This window comes from Leuciscus leuciscus (genome assembly GCF_965113295.1).
Source record: "Leuciscus leuciscus genome assembly, chromosome: 17".
NCBI lineage: Eukaryota > Metazoa > Chordata > Actinopteri > Cypriniformes > Leuciscidae > Leuciscus > Leuciscus leuciscus.
This window is the reverse complement of record NC_138741.1, coordinates 25581542-25601171: the sequence shown is the minus strand read 5'-3', so window position 1 is coordinate 25601171 and position 19630 is coordinate 25581542. Positions and strand designations below refer to the sequence as shown.

General features: G+C 37.6%; 2 protein-coding genes across 4 annotated transcripts in view; one reads left to right on the top strand and one right to left on the bottom strand.

Annotated features, from left to right (window-relative positions):
- Nucleotides 1–379: 379 nt before the first annotated feature.
- khk (ketohexokinase) lies at nucleotides 380–6849 on the top strand. 3 transcript variants are annotated; one of them, XM_082142367.1, is made up of 9 exons: nucleotides 380–610; nucleotides 787–903; nucleotides 2159–2293; nucleotides 2544–2678; nucleotides 4911–4983; nucleotides 5118–5264; nucleotides 6046–6134; nucleotides 6277–6434; nucleotides 6531–6849. In XM_082142367.1, the coding sequence occupies exons 1-9, from the start codon at nucleotides 519–521 to the stop codon at nucleotides 6617–6619; spliced, it is 1035 nt and encodes a 344-aa protein (XP_081998493.1). In that variant the 5' UTR covers nucleotides 380–518; the 3' UTR covers nucleotides 6620–6849. The 3 variants fall into 3 exon arrangements, with proteins under 3 accessions (XP_081998493.1, XP_081998491.1, XP_081998492.1); XM_082142365.1 differs by lacking the exon at nucleotides 2159–2293 and having other exon boundaries at nucleotides 381–610; XM_082142366.1 differs by lacking the exon at nucleotides 2544–2678 and having other exon boundaries at nucleotides 381–610.
- Nucleotides 6850–9516: 2667 nt separating this feature from the next.
- emilin1b (elastin microfibril interfacer 1b) overlaps nucleotides 9517–19630 on the bottom strand; it is a 32695-nt gene continuing 22581 nt past the window's right edge. Inside the window, exons 3-8 of the mRNA XM_082142310.1 lie at nucleotides 15902–16116; nucleotides 12716–14836; nucleotides 12188–12304; nucleotides 11941–11958; nucleotides 11440–11574; nucleotides 9517–11345 (exon numbers count right to left, since the gene is read on the bottom strand). Coding sequence (XP_081998436.1) covers nucleotides 11023–11345; nucleotides 11440–11574; nucleotides 11941–11958; nucleotides 12188–12304; nucleotides 12716–14836; nucleotides 15902–16116 — 2929 coding nt within the window. The 3' untranslated portion in view covers nucleotides 9517–11022. The remainder of the gene's footprint in view (nucleotides 11346–11439; nucleotides 11575–11940; nucleotides 11959–12187; nucleotides 12305–12715; nucleotides 14837–15901; nucleotides 16117–19630) is intronic.

Sequence of the window (19630 nt, the reverse complement as noted above, 5' to 3'; positions counted from 1 at the left end):
ATAGCTACCTTGAAATAACTGGAAGAAAGTCAACATGTAGCTAGTATTGTGATTTAACCGAACCCATCTTGTCACCTAGCAACCCCTCTGGGGGAACGACCTACTGAGATTTTATGGGCAGTTTTATCTTACTTAAGGAATACTTACTTACTAAAATGCAGTTATATTTGTATGTTCATAAAGATTAAAATTATGACTAACCAAAGAATAATTTCTGTGTTTTTAAACAGGAAAATGCATTTCAGAGCTTACGCAGAGCTAAAACATAACGGAAAGCGCTCGCGCAAGTTTCGGCTGCTCTCGATAAAAGTCGGGAATCGTCGTGTGTCCTTGCGCTCCGCTCGCGCTGCCACTTTCGGCCACACTCGGCAAAACCCGGTAAACTTCGTGTCCAATGTTTACAGTGTGTCCCATTCACGGTGAGAGAGAAACGCTCACCCGCTTTTGTTCGAGATAATGTGACGTTATGACCTTTCTACCAAAGTCCATAGTTCAGGATTTAGTTCTGCAGGGAGAATATGGGGGACAAAAAGATACTCAGCATTGGTTTGGTGTGTCTGGATATCATAAATGTTGTGGATAAATACCCGGAAGAAGATACTGATACCAGGTGGGAAATTCTGATAACATTCTACAATTACTAGGCTATTAATGCACCTTTGCGTTAGCATTTCAAAAGCATAATCAGCCTAAACATATAAGCCTAGGCTAGAGTGTTCTGCTATACCCTGCAGTCAATGTTGCATCACAGGTGTCATAAAATAACGCAACTGGTTTGTAACTTAGGTGTTTGTCTCAGAGATGGCAAAGAGGAGGAAACGCATCAAACACGTGCACTGTTTTGTCTCTACTTGGGGCCCCATGTGCATTTATGGGGTCTTTGGCTCCTGGACCAGTAGCTGAGTAAGTGTTTTCTGCCTACTATTACGTTAAATTACAATATAAAAAGAATGACAGTGTGTGTGTGTGTGTGTGTGTGTGTGTGTTTGGGTGTGTGTAATCAATTTATAAAGTATAGGCTATAACATACCAAGATATAGGGTACAATGGGACTAAAAGCACACCATAAGAACATTTTGCTTTTTACTTCTCCCATAGTGTGTGATTGCAGAAAAATTGAACATTGATGGAGCAGCAGATTTTGTGTGAAAATAAATCATAAATGTGGTTTGTTTTGTTTAAAAATATCTTATAAATGTAAGAGGTGGCAAGGTGGGCCTTTTAGCCCACACATGGGGCAAAAGGCACATATTATACAAATGCTTTAGCTAAAAAGTGTTTTTAATAATGTCTAAGGTAATCACTTTAGCAATAGTTTGCACTATTATTTTCTGTTTAATTTGATAATTTAATTAATTTTTGTCATTAAAATATATATAAAAATAAGTAAATACAGAAACAAAGGTATTTAAATAAGTAATGTTTCTAAAAGCATTAAATGAGTTCCCCCGATTATTTAATATAGCTTTACAGTAGTAACTATAAATATTATATTTTATTATATGATATGATATGATGTATATTCCTAAATATGATGGTTTCATTATAAATATGGAGATTATCTCTCAGATGGACACCCAACTTAATATATGATATTTACCATCTGAATCTAATTATGTAATGTCAACAAATGGAAAAGTCAGCCTGCTATTTATCATCATTTTAATTATTGTGCCTTTTGCCCCAACAGCAGGGGTGCCTTTTACCCCAATTACCATACTTTTACACATTCCTCAGTTATTGAAAAACTGTTGCTTTATTTACCTTGAACAAAACTGAAAAACATTAACAAGATCATTGTCTCAAAATATATTCAATAATTTTATTGATTCTCATTTGCTACATAAATCTACAACAATGTAAAAAACATCAAATATTAGATCAAATTAGTGCATAATCAACTTTGCATTGCTGTCCGCGATCGTTTTAAGGATCAGCCATATTTCCATATGCATCTTCAAGAGGCTGTTAAGAAAAGTGCAGAATTGTTGTGCCATCTAGTGGTTTAAAAGAGAATAGCCCTGTTGTACCCTACTGATATTTGGATACTTTCTTACTCCCTCAGACATCTTCCCAAAAGTACTTCTTTTCTTAGTTTACATAATCTGCACACATACGTTCTGTATGCATACCTTTCCTTGCTAATTTGTTCTTCTAGCTTCATCTTGAATGATTTTCAAATGTACAAGATTGACATCTCTCTTCTTCTGGAGCATGCTGAATGCTCCTTTCCAGCCTCTGTAGTAATCAGCAGTGAGGCGACAGGAAGCCGTACAATTCTGCATATGAACAGGTTTGTGTGTGAGAGTTTGTGTAAGTATTATGAAAACTCTTTCCTCACAGGACAGCTGAAACATTCCTGACACATCAAAACAACAAGTGAAAATGCACTATTGCTTTTTCCCTATTAAAAGGTGCACTGAAGGTGCATGGTTCGAAGATCAGTTTGGCAATCATTGTGAGCCTGCTCCTTTCCTGCTCAAATCAGTCAGTAGTGCCACTGCATATGGGTCACTGCAATGCCTCTCTGTTTGCTGTACTAGTTTCATCGTGGGGGATTTTGCACGGCGTGGGGTGGACATATCTGGTGTGGCTTGGCAGCAGTGGGGTGAGACCCCGTGTGCCTGTTGTGTGGTGTGTCCCACCAATGGCTCTCGCACTGTCGTGCTCTCAGACACGTAAGAGTATCATCCAAAGTCACAATAATCATAACTATACAATCAAAGTTAGACGGGCACCTGGTAAATGATCATTTCCCATTCTCAAACATAATCTGAGAAAGTCTTTATTAAGTGGCACTGCCGTAATTGACAGTAATTTAGGGGCCGTTTACACGACACAATTTTCAACTAAAAACAAAAAATGTATGTGTTTTTGGCCGTTCATGTACACGACAATGGCGTTTAAGGGGCCTGAAAACGCAAATATTTGAAAACGGTTTTCGAAGTGCAAGTTTTTGAAAATGATACCGTTACTGTATTTACTATTTCCCCGCCATAGAAGGAAATTTCCGTCATTAGTGAAACAAAGTTTCCCTGTCATCTATCGAATTTTCCGGCTTTCCGTGTTTTCACTGTTATACGGTAGGGGGCGCTATTACTCATCTTCTGAAAGAGTACTGGATCTCTTGATAAAAACATGTGCCGGTAAGATGCAGAAACAAGCGATATCATATGTAATCATATGTAAAATAACGCGATCATCAACATTAAACAGCATATAAATCAAAACTGCCTAATGAAATGTCCACCCAGGACGAGCTACAGGACTGTGAAACTTTGGGCGTGTTAAACTCGATCTACTCCATCTGTGTTTTGATCATCGTTCTGAATCCGATCTGGACGTAGTCTTTGACAAAAACGTGTTTTTCTCAGTTTTTTGCTCAAAATGTAGCTTTTTTTTTTATGAAACTTACCCATATTCAAGTGTTGATAAAAAATGCACGATCTAGGATAAAACTGTTGTTGTTTTTTTTAACCAAAGGCTCTCTTCTTCTTTTTTTTTTTTTTTTTTTTTGATAAATTGCATGTTCAGATATTCATACAACAACATTTTCTGGGGGCCATGAAACTTTTGTGAAAATTACCAAAAATACTGGCGGTGGCTGGCAACTTAAAAAAAAAAATGCTGGCGGGGAAAGAGTTCATTTGTAAAAACGCGTATTACGTGTTTAAGTCTATAGGCGCTTAGTGTTTCTTTACAAAGTGATATCGCCAACTACTGGCCTGGCATGAATAGTACAGCGGGTTTTTTTTATCGTTTTCGCGGATCCGTGTGAACAGGGATCGTTTTGACGTTGTCGTCTGTACGAGAAAAGCGCAAAGGAAAACTTTTTCCGTTTTTAGTACATCGTTGTCGTGTAAACGTACCCTTAGTCTTAAAGTAAATGCTTTTAAGAAATCATGACAATTCGACATTGCATGCGTTAAATTGAGTGCTTATTTTTTGGGGGGATTTGTTATTTACATTAATTTATTTTCTTAAAAAATTTCCGTTTTGTCCGAGATTATTTTAATCAATTGTTTTAAACAACACACAACAACACACAACAGCACACAATGTCAAAGCTTACTAACTAGCTAACTTATTCCACGGCTCTCTGAAATACTTGATTCTGATTGATCATTTGCATGGCCAAATATTTGTGTAGTGACCACTGTCCCTGGCAACTGATTTTACTTTAGTAGTGTCACGTCACATAATAATATCATTTCAGCTCAAATCAATATGTCTATTTATGTATTTATTTGACGAGTAGCCGTGTAGTAAGTGAGATAATGTTCAATCATCCATTCATTATCACAAAATGAACCCCTGCAGAATAATACAAAACCTCTCCACTTCAGGTCAAGGTCCTGATCGGCCTGGTGAGGTTTATATTTGCGGTTTAGACTGGTTGACTGAACATTATCATTTACATGTATTTGCTTTGTTTGTAGCAAAGTAATAAATAAAACAACATTTATTCTAATCTTGGCCTTGAATAATATTTCTTGTCTCTAAAACCTGTTTTGAAAACTTTCCAAACCTTTTCCTTCTATGCTGAGAGACAGACTTTGGTTTATAATCATAATTATCTTAAAATAACAGCCCAGAGCTGACTATTTGTCTGTGCTGATGACTGTTATCAAATGTTGTACTGTATACAAACTGACAGGGATCCGGTCTAAGGGAACAAGCTAAGTTTTTTCCCATTATACAGACCATCACTGATTCAGTTTGTGACTGTAAACAGTTTTGTATTATAGAATTACAGCAGATCATGTCACAATAATCAATAGTAATATTGACCTATCATGTACACAAAGTACAGTCATTACTTATTATTTACTAATCGTTCTTCTTTGAACACTGATTGTTGTAGTCTAACATACAAGAGAACTTTCATCGGCTATTCTCTGTTTAATCAGAAACTTGCCAGATGTTTCTGTAGAAGACTTTTCAAAGGTGGACCTGAGCCAGTACAAGTGGGTCCACTGGGAGGTAAGAGTGTTTGCCAAATATCTTTGACTTGCTTCATAGTAACAGCCCAAGTTCACACTAGTCACACTATTTGTGTTTAAGAGACACATTATTCCACAAGTAGAGAGCTGATTGTTTTATGAATGCATTTTCAGGGCCGTAATGCTGACGAACAAGTGAAGATGATCGAGAGGGTGAGAGAGTATAACAGCAAACAGGAAGAGAAGAACAGAATAACCATCTCTGTGGAAATCGAAAAGACCAGGGAACCCCTCTACCAGCTTTTCCCTCTTGGTGATTTGGTATGATTTCACTACATGTGTTAGACTTCAAACCTGCCTGCCTATATATATATATATATATATACATTTATACACACACACTACCATTAACATTTTTGGGGTCAGAACAATTATTTTTCAGCAAGGATGCATACAATTCATCAAAAGTGTTAATAAAGACATCATTTTCCAAAAGATTTCTATTTTAAATAAATGCTGTTCTTGTGAACATTCAAGGATCCATAAAATAATGCATCACATTTTCCACAAAAATATTAGGCAGCACAACTGTTTTCAATATTGATAATAATAAGAAATGTTTCTTGAGCAGCAAATCAGCATGCTATTATTTCTGAAGGATCATGTGACACTGAAGACTGGAGCAGTGATGCTAAAAAAAAGCTTTACCTTTGTAAGGAATAAATTAAATTTTAAAACATATTCGATTAAACATCTATTTTAAATTGTAATAATATTTCACAGTATTACTGTTTTTACTGTATTTTTAATCAAATAAAATCATACCGACCCCAACTTTAAAAAGTTAAGTAAGAGCTGAAGATACTGCACTGTTACTGGGAGCTGAAGTCAAAATATTTAATAAATATGAATATATATATATATATATATATATATATATTAGACAAAATATTGAATACACAAGAAGCATATGAGTTAAAGGAGAAGTGCATTTAAATTCAGTGGAAATCTGAGTGTGCCGATTTTTTGCAGGCTTGCTGATAAGCTTTGAGACATGCTTGAACACTACACAACCTGTTTATTTGTGACCGCTTTCACTCAGGTCTTTGTAAGTAAGGACGTGGCCCAGCACTTTGGGTTTGACTCGGCCTCTGCTGCACTGAAGGGTTTCAGCGGTCGTCTGAGGAAGGGGTGAGTAAAACGACCACTAGATGTCACTAGTGTTCTAAAAACTGCTGACTCACTATGTATAATCATAACAACTGCTCAAGGGTATGTTCTTTTCAAATATTAGCCCTTTCATGCGTTTACGTGAGTTTGGTTGTGTGTCTAGAGCTACCCTCATTTGTGCCTGGGCGGAAAAGGGAGCTGATGCCATTGGTCCCGACGGGGTAGTCATCCATTCAGATGCATTCCCACCTGAGAAGCTTGTGGACACACTTGGAGCAGGGGATACGTTCAATGCTTCCGTCATGTATTCCCTTTCAAATGGTATGAATGCAAGTGTGATTCTGAAACACAAACACTTAATGAGTTTTTATAAGTTGTGTAAATCAGTTCAAACCGGGTTGGTTCTCTTTTCTGCAGGGGGCAGCCTACAGGATGCTCTCACATTTGGCTGCCAGATTGCAGGCAAAAAATGCGGTGTCCATGGATATGATGGAATTTTACACTGAACATGGCGGAGAGGTGCACAGCTGGAATGTAGTACAGACATGAAGCACGCTCTGCTGAAACTTAACAAGTGTTGTTAGACACTAGTCACTGTCAAGGTATGATGATAGACTGAATAGTGTTGCTTCACATAGAAAAGACTAATGTAAATGCAAAGGATAAGACTAAATAATGATGGGATATTCTACTGATACCTCTGTATTAGCATGATTAAATTAAAGTTTTAAACTTGTTTTACTACTCTTCATTGATGCTTTAAAAATAAAAAATTAAATAATGTGAAAGAATGTCAAAATTTACCATAAGGATCACTGAAGCCTTCAGTGTCACATGATCCTTCTGAAACCATTTACTCTAATCACTAATCTCGAAATCACTAATTTGCTGATTTTCTGCTCAAGAAACATTTATTATTATTATCAATGTTGAAAAAAGTTGTGCTGCTTTTTGTGGAAACTGTGATACACTAGCAGTTTGGGGTAAGTTAAACATTTGTTTTTCTAATTAATGCTGTTATTGAAAAAGGATACATAAAATGTATCAAAGGTAACAGCAAAGATTCATAATTTAACAAGATTTCTATTTCAAATAAATGCAGTTCTTTTGAACTTTCTATTAATCAAAGAGTCCTGAAAAAAGTTATATTGATAATAAGAGCCATTATAATTGATAGTAACTGAGTACCAAATCAGTATCAAAGTCAACTGAAAAAATATTTCACAATAGTACTGTTTTTACTTTATTTTTGATCAAATAAATGCAGTCTTGGCAAGCATAAGAGACTTCTTAAAAAAATAAAAATAAAACCTTTTAGCTATATTGAACCAGTTGAACTTCATTTCAAATAAGCAATTTGAGCAAATCGCTACAAATGTTCTGCATTTAGTGAATATAGTATTCAGCAATGCTTTGATAATTCTTATAAGTTATGAGGAGTTGAGTGATATTGTTCCCTGATTGATACAGAAGGGTTGGCAAGCATCTCTACAGCAGTAGGGAGCACAGGCCTGTGTGTTTGCACTGTATGCAGAGAACAAGAGAAGGAGGAAGACAGCCGAATATAAGTGCACAAAGATGAAAGACAAACAGGATACGTGACATTTTCCCACCCAATCCCATTTAGACACAGCTGGCCAGCACTTTCACCACACCCAATGTGCAATAATGACACCCTGTCTGTCTGACAGTATCTGTCTGATAGTTACTTAGGAAAACATTACACTAACAAAACTTCTTTCATTCATGCATGCATAAAAATGCACCCTTTTCTCAAATTTGTGGAAATATGAACTATCAAATGCCTAGAAATCTGTAGTAATCACTGACATTGTCATGTTTAAATAATTTGTTGATTGCTGTTTTTGTAGTTCTTACTTTCCAGCCTCAAACATGACTCCCATTAGCAAAGATTCATCAGTGCACATTATTCCAAAGAAAAAAAGTCTTTATAATATTTCATCAGAATATAATAACTTACTCTGCCTTTGAACCAACTTTTCTTTTTGACTCAGCAGCAAACATGAATATGAGCGGAGTAAACAAAAATAACTGGTAACACTTTAGTTTAGGATCCAGTTCTCACTATTAACTAGTTGCTTATTAGCATACATATTACTAGGATATTAGCTGTTTTTTTAGTGCTTATAAAGCAAATATTAATGCCTTATTCTACATGACCACATCCCTTAATCCATCCCAATTCTTAAACTTAACAACTACTTTACTAACTATTAATAAGCGGAAATGAGGAGTTTACTGAGGTGAAGGTCGTATATAATGGTGAGAATTGGACCCTAATCTAAAGTGTGACCAAATAATCAATAGCCAAATAACAATAGGCTATAGTTGTTGAAAGTTATGCATCTTTTCTAAAATGTTGACAATAGTTAGTTCAGTAAAATACTATAGATCTGTTAAAAAAAAGAAAGAAAAAAGCATTACCATTTGGATATGTCGAGATGCTCTCAGGGGTGAAGTTAAGCTTTAGTCAAAAAGCCTCTAATGTGCATGCCAATTCATTGCGCCCACAATCCATTGAATATTCACATAGTCTCCATTCTGTACTTCAGACAATTAAATTCCTGATGGATAAAATCATGTTTCACCCTACATTTACTTGTTGAATATTCGGTTTCATTAGGAAATGTTACATTACAGAAGTAAAATGGGTTGTGAATGGCGTTTCATGACTTTAACAGAGAAAAGAAAGAAAAAAAACAAACATATGTTTGGCCTTCGGTACACCCTGGATTTAGAGTTGTTAAAGTATTAAAAGCAATACAGAAATACAATATTATAAAGAAGTGGAAAAACATGGAAACTCCCCATGGTGGCATGTATCAGAGAGGGCATGAGATTCACTTACCAGCACAAGGCATTATTCATTGTGAACTACATCCCAGTATGACTATGGATGGACACCTAGAAATGTTTTTCTTTCCATTAAATCACAAGCCAATCTCCAAACGACTTCTCTGGCTTGCGACGTGGAAAATGAAATGCATTGTGCACTCCTCTCCTCAATCACACCGTTTCTGTGCACATGCTTCTAAAAATATTTTTTAGAAACAGTGGGTGTTTTCTATTTGAGAACATGTTTCCAATCAAATTTTGCTTTGACAAATGATCCAGCAACTCAAGTATTGGTATTTTCAATGTTCAATAGAGAAAAAAAAGTCATAGTCAGTGACAAAACGTGCACCATCAATCACTGACTGGAATTCTATTCAACAGAATCAAAGTTCTTGAGTACAAGAATGCTTTCCATTGAGTTTGAGACAATGAACAGTAGTTTGCTTAGTGTTTTGCACAATACCGGTGCTAAATTAAATGGTATGTCTTCCAGTAATCCAGTACACCTGACAGAACCCTGTAATACTAAGCTCAGCAGAGATTAATATGTGTAAAATTAAATATCTTTATTTGAAACACACGTGTTGCCAATGTACACATTCAAGGTAACAGGTTAAACCATGAGAGGGAACTATACATTTTTTAGATCTGGACTCTTTTACATGTAAATAGATGTTTTAATGCTTACACTGCTGCCGTAACGTCCACTTTATGAGCTGGGGAATCTTTTTATAACTAAAAATAATAAATGAAACATAGCACATAAAAGATAGCAGCCTTAATTTTCAACATTCTTGACCATTTGAATTTCATAGCGTTACACAGAGATCTTTCCTCCCAACGATCTGTAAAATTGCACAAGCATGTTTCAAACAAGAAAAAGCAAAAGCCGCGTAGTTCAAAATTCTTTGGGCTGTCGTACAGTAAACATTCAAGCGAGACCACACAGACAGAATCGGTTGATGAAGGACACCCTCTGAATCCTCGGCGTTGTTTTTCTTCAAAGGCACTTTGTTGAACCACATTAAGGACAGACTCTGTTTGATAATAATCTCCATTGAAAGCTCAGGCTGTGAGATTGGAATATGAATATGGAGCAAAATGCAACGGTCCACCACTCCAGTAGAACTGATGTTTTTGTAAACGCTTCAACGGGATCACAAAATGCGGAACGGTGCATGTACAAAAAAGCCTATTTCTTGTTGATTAGAAGCCATTGCAGAATGTGTGCCTGAGTTATGAAGATTTCATTGCATTCATCTCTTTGCAATTTTCCAGAGGCACTTGGAGAGTTTGTATGGAAGCAATGATAAACATCACTGATTGTCAGGTTGGATAACATTGAATGTTTCCTGAAATCATTAACTACCAACCACATATTTCATTAAGTAAAAGCATCTTTGGTAAGAGCAGGAAGTTATTCCTTGAAAACTTGGCACTTATAATGAAGCAAAATAAAATAATTGAAATGAAGTCACGTATTGTAGATTTAAAAATCATCCCTTGACTCTAAGCAGAAAAAAGGAGCACAGGATTTAAACATTCACAGCAAAAATATGAATTCCTTTCATCAAATCTCCCGAATTCCACACCCACCAGGCTAACCTTTAACCCTGACTGTGAGTCAAGCTCTTTGGCAGAGTATTTACCGTGCAGTTGCATACATAGGAAGTCGAACAGACCTCACGGTCATCTTCGGTACATGAGAAATTATTCATAACTCATGTCTGTGATTCATATAACATGGAAATATCTCAATAGGAACATCGTCAACATCGGTCGCACAAACCTGCAGTAGTATTTGTTACAACACTTCTCCAAAAATGCGGGTTAGGATTACATATCAAGGGCAACAGTTCCTCCATTTAAAAACTATATTCTCTGTTCAAGGAGTTCATAGGAGGTCTAACAATATTGGAAACAATACTGAAGGAAAATCAATGCATCGCCATCCCAGGCGGATAAACGTCATTTAGAGTGTCTCTTTCTAGCCCCGTCGTTTTGCTGGTTCTTTGAGTCTGATTAGTCTCAGTGCTAATCAGTTAAAAGACCCCTACACATCTTCATATAGAAGCATACCACTGAAGATAGTTAGAGGCTCAGATGAATGGGCTAATTTGCCCATGACCAGGTCTATGCAGACTGTGTCGTCTCGCTGAAGGGGCAGGATGATGTTAAAGACAGCCAGAGAACCTGGTGTTGGTTTGGCTTCGGCCATTGGTTTGTTTTCCAACCCTTCGGGTTGGTAACCTGCTGAGTCTACCCGAGCCAGGCCATAGTTAGACTTGGACAGCACAGCTTCGATCTTCTCATTTTTGTGGCCCGTCAGAATAGCACTGAAGAAGTAGCGTCCATCCAGTGGTGCAGTAAAGATACCTGTATTTAAGAGAAAGTTATACATATACATTATTTTTTATGCATGCAAAAGTGTAAATGCAAATAGACTGTTTATAGGCAGTGCCAAGATTACCTGTTCTTGGATTATAAAAGTCTCCTTCATTTACAAAGGTCTTATCAAAAATGATCGTTCCAGATGTAACCATGGGCTTTGTGAGAGCTACTGAGAAGGAAAGACGTGGTATGTTGGGATCTGCACCAGCCATACCTGAAATGAAGATATCAACAGTATTTTTAAAAGCATTTTCAAATTGACATCCACGATTCCTAACCCTAAATGTATCTCTATATTCTCAGTCTCATATAGACTTGCTTTACACAACCAGTTTTAGTGATCAGCTGCTGACCTTTGGCTCAACTACTGACCCAGTACTGACAATAACAACTGAACATATGCTGCAACACTCAAGACAGAAAGAAAAAAATGGCTGACTCTCATACAGACAGACACTTTAGACATATCTCAGTGAATTCTTGCCTTCATTCCAGACATTGATTAGCACACATCAAAATAACCTCAGTTCTTGACTAAGACATGGCTGCTACAAATATTGAAAGCAAATCAAATACACACCTCGCTCTCCTCTGAGACCTAAAATAGGAGAAAGTAAAATGTGAGTCACGTGCAAGTGTCATATAACATGAAATGTGTGAAGTTCACCCATAAATTAAAATTCTGTCATTGATAAAGTACAGCATACAGCCAACCTCCAAATGAAGTATAGTAAAATAATGATGGCAAAATATTTCAATTTTTGGGGGTTATTACCTACATAACACAAATGAATAAAAAAAATAAAATAAAAAAAAAGATTTCTCACCAGGAGGTCCTTTTGGCCCTGGTAATCCCTGAATACCTGGTGGTCCGTCGTTACCTGGAGGCCCCTGTGGACCAGCGAACCCTCTTTCTCCTTGAGGACCTGGGGGTCCGGGTAAACCTATTATTAGAAATGAATTTATTTAAAGAGTTTTTCCTCTTTTCATATCCATCAGGGTTGTGCAAAACTCAAGAATTGTCTCACTTTCAAATCATGAGAGTGAAATTTAATTAAATTGGTCACAGGAAGTTGAATTGGAATTTAAATTGGAAAGACAGGAAGAGGAATTTACTGAATTGCAATTCAAAGACATTCAACACAAAGTAATGCATTCTGCGTAAAATGAACTAGAATCCATTCTCATTTCAATTATGAATAATGCACAACCCTGATATCAATTAAAATACAGGAGGTATGTCAGTTACTGGTGCTGGAAATTTAGGATATGTTCTTAGATGCTGTCAAATTGTAGTTAATCTTGACATGACTTTTAAGATGATAGCAAATAAAAAACAGCACTTGAAATCAGACCTGTTAAGTCATTCTCAGTAAAGCTCTGGAACTCCTTGAGGACATGGACCATTGAGGAATTGAGTCTCTTGATCTTGCCGTGGATATCATCCAGATGTGTGTTCTGGAGGATCTCAATGAACCCGCTGTGTGAAATCACTGTGTCATTTAGCCCACTGACACAGTTCCACAGGCTAGACACATGTTTGTTCAGGCCTTCTTTGATCTTCTGGATATTGTCTGAGACAGAGTCAAACCGGCCACAAACCACTTCGAGTTTAGAGAGCCTCTTATCCAGACCATCACCAGTCCTCTTGCAGTCACCCATCTCAACCACAAAGTTGTTCCCAAAGCGGCGTACATCCTGATCAACGTTATCAAAGCGTACCCTACTATCTTCTATATGCTCGGTCATTTCCTGCTGGATCTTGTCGATCTCAGAAATTATTTTGTCTTTGGTGTTCCCAAGGTCGGTGATAACGCTGTCATGTTTCTGCACCACATGCTCCAGACCTTTTAGTGTGTCATTGATGGAGCTGAAGGTTAAGATGACCTCAGACAGTTCTCCCTGGATTGACCTGAGGTCACCGGTATTACTGCTGATGACACTGTGTCCGTCCAGTGGTTTTTGTGGGTCATCCAGATGACCAGTTTCTGATTCCGTTCCGGTAGGAGTATTCAGGGTGATCTTGCATTGACCACTGCATTTCTGTACCTCCTCTCTCAACTGATCCATCTCGTCCTGTAAACCAGAACACACGTCCACACAACCCGTCTGACCAGAGTCAAATTTCCCTTTAATGTGGTTCATTTCCTTCTGCCATCTGTCCATGGCATGGCTTGTGATGTTCTTGAGTTTCTTCAGATCATCTTCCACTGTGCTGCACACGTCACAGTTCTCAATCTCCATAACAATCCTGTTGAAGTGTTCCCCATTGTCTCCAGTAAGAGCTTTGATCTTGCGAACGTCATGGCTGAGGTTGATGACCTTATCCTCAAGAGAGTCACCGGACACAGAGAGATCCTTGAGTCGGGTGTCGAACCTCTTGATCTCATCTTCATTTGCAACGACTCTCCACTCCAAAGACTTCACAGTGTCGCCAGAGCTCGAACCACTACTACTGCCCGGACTTGAACCAGAACTTGAGCCTGAGCACCCAGAGCATTCGCTTAACCTCCTGTCTATAAACAATGTTGTATTCTCGAGCCGAGACAGGCGCTTATCAAGATCAAATACAGTTTCTTTAACGTTTCCTATATCAATGTCCATGTCATTAATTCTGTCGTCCTGGTTAAGAATAAGATTATTGAATTCAGTGCGAAGTTTTCTGAGTTCCTGCTGGAACGAGTCCCGTATGTTAGTCTCCATATAAGCGCAGTTTTCCTCTGCCCTCTGGATAGTGTTGTTGAGCCTTCTCTCCAGGTCTTCTTGCATTTTTGAACCTTGTCCTGGTCCACCTCCAAAATTTCCACCACCTCCATTTCCTCCTTGTTCCCTGTTCAGACGATTATTAAGCTTGTCATAGGCTTCCGATGTGGAGCTTATCTGCCCTTCCATTTTATTTAGTCGTTCTCTGATGTCCGTCACAGTGTCACAGCAGCCTTGAGACCGGCTGAAGTCTCGGCGCAAACTATCAAGAGTCTGGCGGTGACGCTGGTCCATGGCATTAATCTGCTTTTCCAGAGCCAAGATCCTCTCCCGATCTTGTTGCTGTTGCCGTCTTAGGTCTTCCACTCCAGACTGACAGGCAGAACAAGAAAGCGTCACTCGACGTTCAAGCTCTCTGAGGATTTCCTCCTTCAAGGTGTTGAAGTTGTTTCCTCCTACTTCCCCAATGTCTAGATCATTGCCACCACCCTTCCCATTCACAAGGTGGTTATTGATGCTGACTAGGGTCTTATCATGAGCTTGAGTACGGTTATCCAACTGATCAAGCTTGGTCTGAATGTTATGGATGGTCTCTTTCATTTCAGGCTGGGCTGCATCAGCTGGTGTTTTGCCACTATTAAAACCGGGTTTGCGCATTTCCTCCTGGAATTTCTCGTTCATTCCACGCAGAGTTGACTGCAGGTCATTTAGGTCTTTGGTCAACCTCTGGATTTTGTCCTCCAGTTGTTTCATCTTGTCATTGTCACCTCTCCCTAGACAAAGATCAAACACAATGCTTATTTTTAGACAGTGAGTAGTTAGATTACAAATAGTTTGGCAGACCCAGAATTTACAGTTACTGAAAACATTACACTAAAAGTTTTCCTCTGCTCTAATGTTTTATTTCCATAAAGCCTCAGTTATATTTAGATGTTATCAAGTGTTTGAAAGATGCAGAAGATGCAGATACAGAATTAACAAGAACATCTATATGGCCAGACACTAGCCACGTTTACATGGACACTTTTTGTTTCATTCGGCTCACTCTGAATTGAGTTCAGTTTTTAATTGTAGTGTCTGTTCTCTAACTGAACAAAATTATTTTTATAACTATAAAAAAATCAAAACGACGGTGGGGGAGGTGCCGCATTGGGCAAGTGATGTAATCAGTGTGCGGCTAAACACAGTTTAATACTGGTAACACAAACTATCACAGCAAGCCTGATGAACTCTAGATAAAGTGATCGGGTTCATGTGCGTGTTTGTCATAAGCTTCAAAATCGGATTTTATCTTGTGACATGCGCACACTGCACAAATATACAGAGTTTCCCGCTGTTGGCGCATACTAGCCATCCTCCTTGTCTTTGTTTTAAAAAGCAGACTTAATATTGATCTATTTCGGGTCCTAATTAGGAGACAACGAGCATATGAAGCTTTGTGGCATGATGCTTATATTATTTAGGCAGTAAAATCTCCCCTTCCCGCACCTAAAACAAGGTGTCTGCAGATGAGAGTCCGAAAAAAGCACTTGTGTGACGTTTTCCTGCACCACTGCACTGAGTGGAAAGAGAATTTTAGATTTGACTCGACAGTCATTTATTATATTCAACAAAAACATTAGCTTGTTTCCGTGCGTTCAATGCAATTTCTACGTCATTGCACAGGTTTATCCCACTCCTCTCAAACCGATTAAAATTTCAATTGGTTTGGGCATTTTTATCCTGATTGAGGTGTGTGCATGGAGCATTTTCATTCGGATTGGACTTTTAAACAGTTTGTAATCGGAATGCAATACTCCATGTAAATGCACCTATTGTTAGAGAAAACATTGACTTACCATTCCCTCCACCCTGTCCATGACCAGTACCAGTTCCAGTTTGTCCTGGTTGTGAAGGTCTCGGCCAAGGTCTGCTTGTTGAGATCTGAGTATCAGATCCCCCGTTTGGTCCATTATTACAGTCTTCTCCACTGTATCCATGGCAGCACTTCCACTCCATTTCTGTTACCATTTTGTAAGCCACCTTGTATCTGGGCCTCATGTAGGTCCTGTACCTGTAAAACAAATAAAAACCATATAAATAAAAGCTGACATTTTCTAGTTTGGGCACTGTTTTAAAACATTTTGCCATGTCTCAGTATTTCCTGACTTGCAATGTTTAGTTTAAATTGTGAAATACATGGGACCGAGAAAGAAATAAACAAGACAAATTATATGTTAATACGAACCACAAAGAAAGAATACAATCAGTACAATCTAAAACAACAAAAATTATCTAGGCCTAGTACACACATTACCTTACAAGTCACCATTCTGTATATTGTTTAATACATTCCACATTAAACAAACTGATCCCTTCTGGGATGTTGTGTTGCAAGACTCTCTACTCAACAAATTAGTTTCTGCCCATTTCTGTTAGAGCGAAACCAACACATTCAGACATACACTTAAAGAATATAGCCTGGATTGAATTCAATTTTTGGCCTAAGAATGGAGGAAGACATGGCATGTCTGTTTCAGAATTATATCTCCGCACATTCATATGATTTCAGCTAGTTGCTGTACAGACATATGCTGGCCAGCTGTATAAACGCCATATAATCTGTTGTTCAATGAAGGGCTGGGTAGAAATGGTAGCAATGGTAGAAACAGTGTGTGTCCTTAGATATGGCATGGACCACTCCTTTAAGCTATGGGATCTTTTTGTATGTTTTATCATCCAGAAACCATAAATCTACTTGTGGAAGTGTAATAATTATGTCTAGAAACATTTCTAATAGAGAATTGTGGTATAAGACCATCTCATCAGAGACATTTTATTTACGTCATAATTGTGACCAGTTGTCTAGGTCTGAATTCACAGTGTCATTCAAATAAACTAAAATATCAAGTAAAACATTACAGTTAGCCTTGAACCCGAACATCAGCACCATAAAAAGGTGGAATAGGAAACAATTTCAGCATTTCTTTTTTTCCCAGGACTTTTGGTTATAGTTCTTAAGCCACTGAATTCTTGTCTCCACGCTCTGTTTGTTCCATGACCCCCGTGAGAAGAAAAAGAGGAGAAAAAGGGGTCACCCTACTCTACAGAGTGAGTGCAAAAATAAGTGGTGGTATTTTAGTAGGTTTTAAGCCTAATTCCTGTGGTGCACTGGTTGTAGAGTTTGGAATGACATGCCACCTCATTCCATACATATTAGTGTGTGTGTGTGTGTGTGTGTGTGTGTGTGTGTGTGTGTGTGTGTGTGTGTGTGTGTGTGTGTGTGTGTGTGTGTGTGTGTGTGTGTGTGTGTGTGTGTGTGTGTGTGTGTGTGTGTGTGTGTGTGTGTGTACTGAATCTAAAGGAGTTGGATTAAGCTTTTCCAGCTGGAGTTCAGTACGTTGCCAACAACTGGAAACCACCTCGCAACTGCACAAACTTTCTAATCCTGGTGTCCTCAAACCACATTCTGTTTATCTCTCCATTTGTTGACATTAGGTTTACAATGTAAACACAATGTTTTTAGTATTTCTTATGTTTTAATGACTCAGATTTCCAGTAAAATGTGGTGTGTTATATACTGTATGCTAGTGTCTATGAATGTTATGATGATGTGATAGCTTTCAACATCTGTTTCCTGTCTAAAGTTAGCTGATGTAGTACATAATGGTTCCACTTATTTAAAGTGCACTAAATAAAGGGCAGAAAAACCGACTTGCTTTTACTTTAAATCCTCTGACTGATTTGAAGTCCGATAGGTGCATGTCACGTCAAGTCACCTTTATTTATATAGCGCTTTTTACAATACAGATTGTTTCAAAGCAGCTTTACAGTGATAACAGGAAAATAATGCAGCAAAGTTTGTTTTGGCTGTACAGCAGATCTAGAAGAAAATAGTGTGTGCATATATATATATATAAATAGAGGGATGAATACCATCTCTTTTCAACTGGTCAGGTCTGCCCCACATTTTTTTCCAATTATTCTGCTGACACCACTTAGACAGCCAGCCATTGAGTGAGGATAGTCTTCTTAGTATCTCAACACTCTGGCGATCAGGAAGGGGGCCAGAGCATATTACTGTGCTGACAGCGTACTTGCAAGTTCACACAACTCTTTAACGTTAATTTTAGTGATCTAGGACTGACGAAGTCAAACATCATTAGTGCCAACGCAAATAATAATCTTAGAGAATTTACGATTAGCATTAGCCAGCACTTTTAAATTTGCTTTGATGTCAGGTGCTCTGGCTCCCGGCAAATGTGTGACTGGTGGCTGGTGTCTCTATTTTCTATTTCTTCTATGTTCCATGTAATAGAATCGGCAATCACTATAGGGCTCTTTCAACAGAATTCTCAGTGGGTGTGTCATGTTCTAATCGGAACAGAAGAGCGGTGTTTTAATTTAAACTTAATTTGATTGCACCATTTGTTCTTAAGGCAGAACAAAGCTAGTAGGTCATAAGCTCTTCGTAAACTAATGCATAGTTGCGTAAAATGACGTTTACCTCTAATGATCCAATAGCAGCCTTCAAATTTGTGAGCAAAAGTTGTATTGAAACTCAGTAAATTTCCGTTTATTCTGTTAAGGTTGATTGTAACTTATTTTGCCTCATGTAACAAAAAAATAGGCTAAGTTTCCACTGAAATACGATACTTAATCATAAAATAACACAAGTATTTTTTTTTTTATAGATAAATAACATTCTGAAACTGTATTTGAAGTTAATAAGAAGAATAGATCAATACTGATACAAAAACATAAGAAATTACATTTATTTATTATTTATTATGATTGATTTTATTTATTACATGCACATGGAAGTGCACTGCTAAGATCAGGTTTATGTTGAAGAGCCACTAACAAGTCATTAATTCACATAATATTCGCTCTCTTAAAATGTAAATGTGAACATCATGTCTAAATAATTTAAGTTTGTCAGGTAAAACATACGTTTATTGATGCAATTAAATCAATCTTATGTTTAATTTCATCTGTTAGTCCTGGTCGAAGGCTTTTGTAAATATTTAGTTTATACTTAGAGTTACTTACAGCTGATGGTGCAACCAGCCAGAGGTGAACAGCAGAAGCATATAGAGACAACAGTTTCACATGGTGTACCAGCTTGACATATTATCATTTTGGACCAGCTAGAAACATGCTACTATGTTCCAAAAAATAGCTAACATGGATTTTCCAGCTATAAGCCTTTTATGAAGCAACATAAAATGGAGCAAATTACTCATTGTTTGGAAAAAGACATATGTTGGGCTTGATGCTCTGACAGGCACACAAACAACACTTTCTATTCAGTAAATCTATACTGAATATACCGATAATCATTTCATCATTTAGGGAAGTTTTTAAAAACGAAACATTAAGAATTCTGGAGAGACGGAAAAAAGTCCAGTACGGGTAAAAGTTGTCAGGCGTGGTAGTTGTATACAAATCGCACCACAAATGAGTGGAATCAAAACAGCCTTTATTAATCCAATAAACAGAAAACACATGAGTTTGCAGGAGAAATAACTTAAAACAACTACTTAACATCGATGAGACCAGACAATGGAACACAGGGAACAGAGGGC

Excerpts from the sequence above, each read along its gene's own strand:
- khk (XM_082142367.1), top strand. The coding sequence starts at position 519 with ATGGGGGACAAAAAGATACTCAGCATTGGTTTGGTGTGTCTGGATATC. Across the intron at positions 4,984-5,117 it reads ACAAGTGGGTCCACTGGGAG|GGCCGTAATGCTGACGAACA; the intron begins GTAAGAGTGTTT and ends ATGCATTTTCAG. Across the intron at positions 6,435-6,530 it reads CATGTATTCCCTTTCAAATG|GGGGCAGCCTACAGGATGCT; the intron begins GTATGAATGCAA and ends TCTTTTCTGCAG.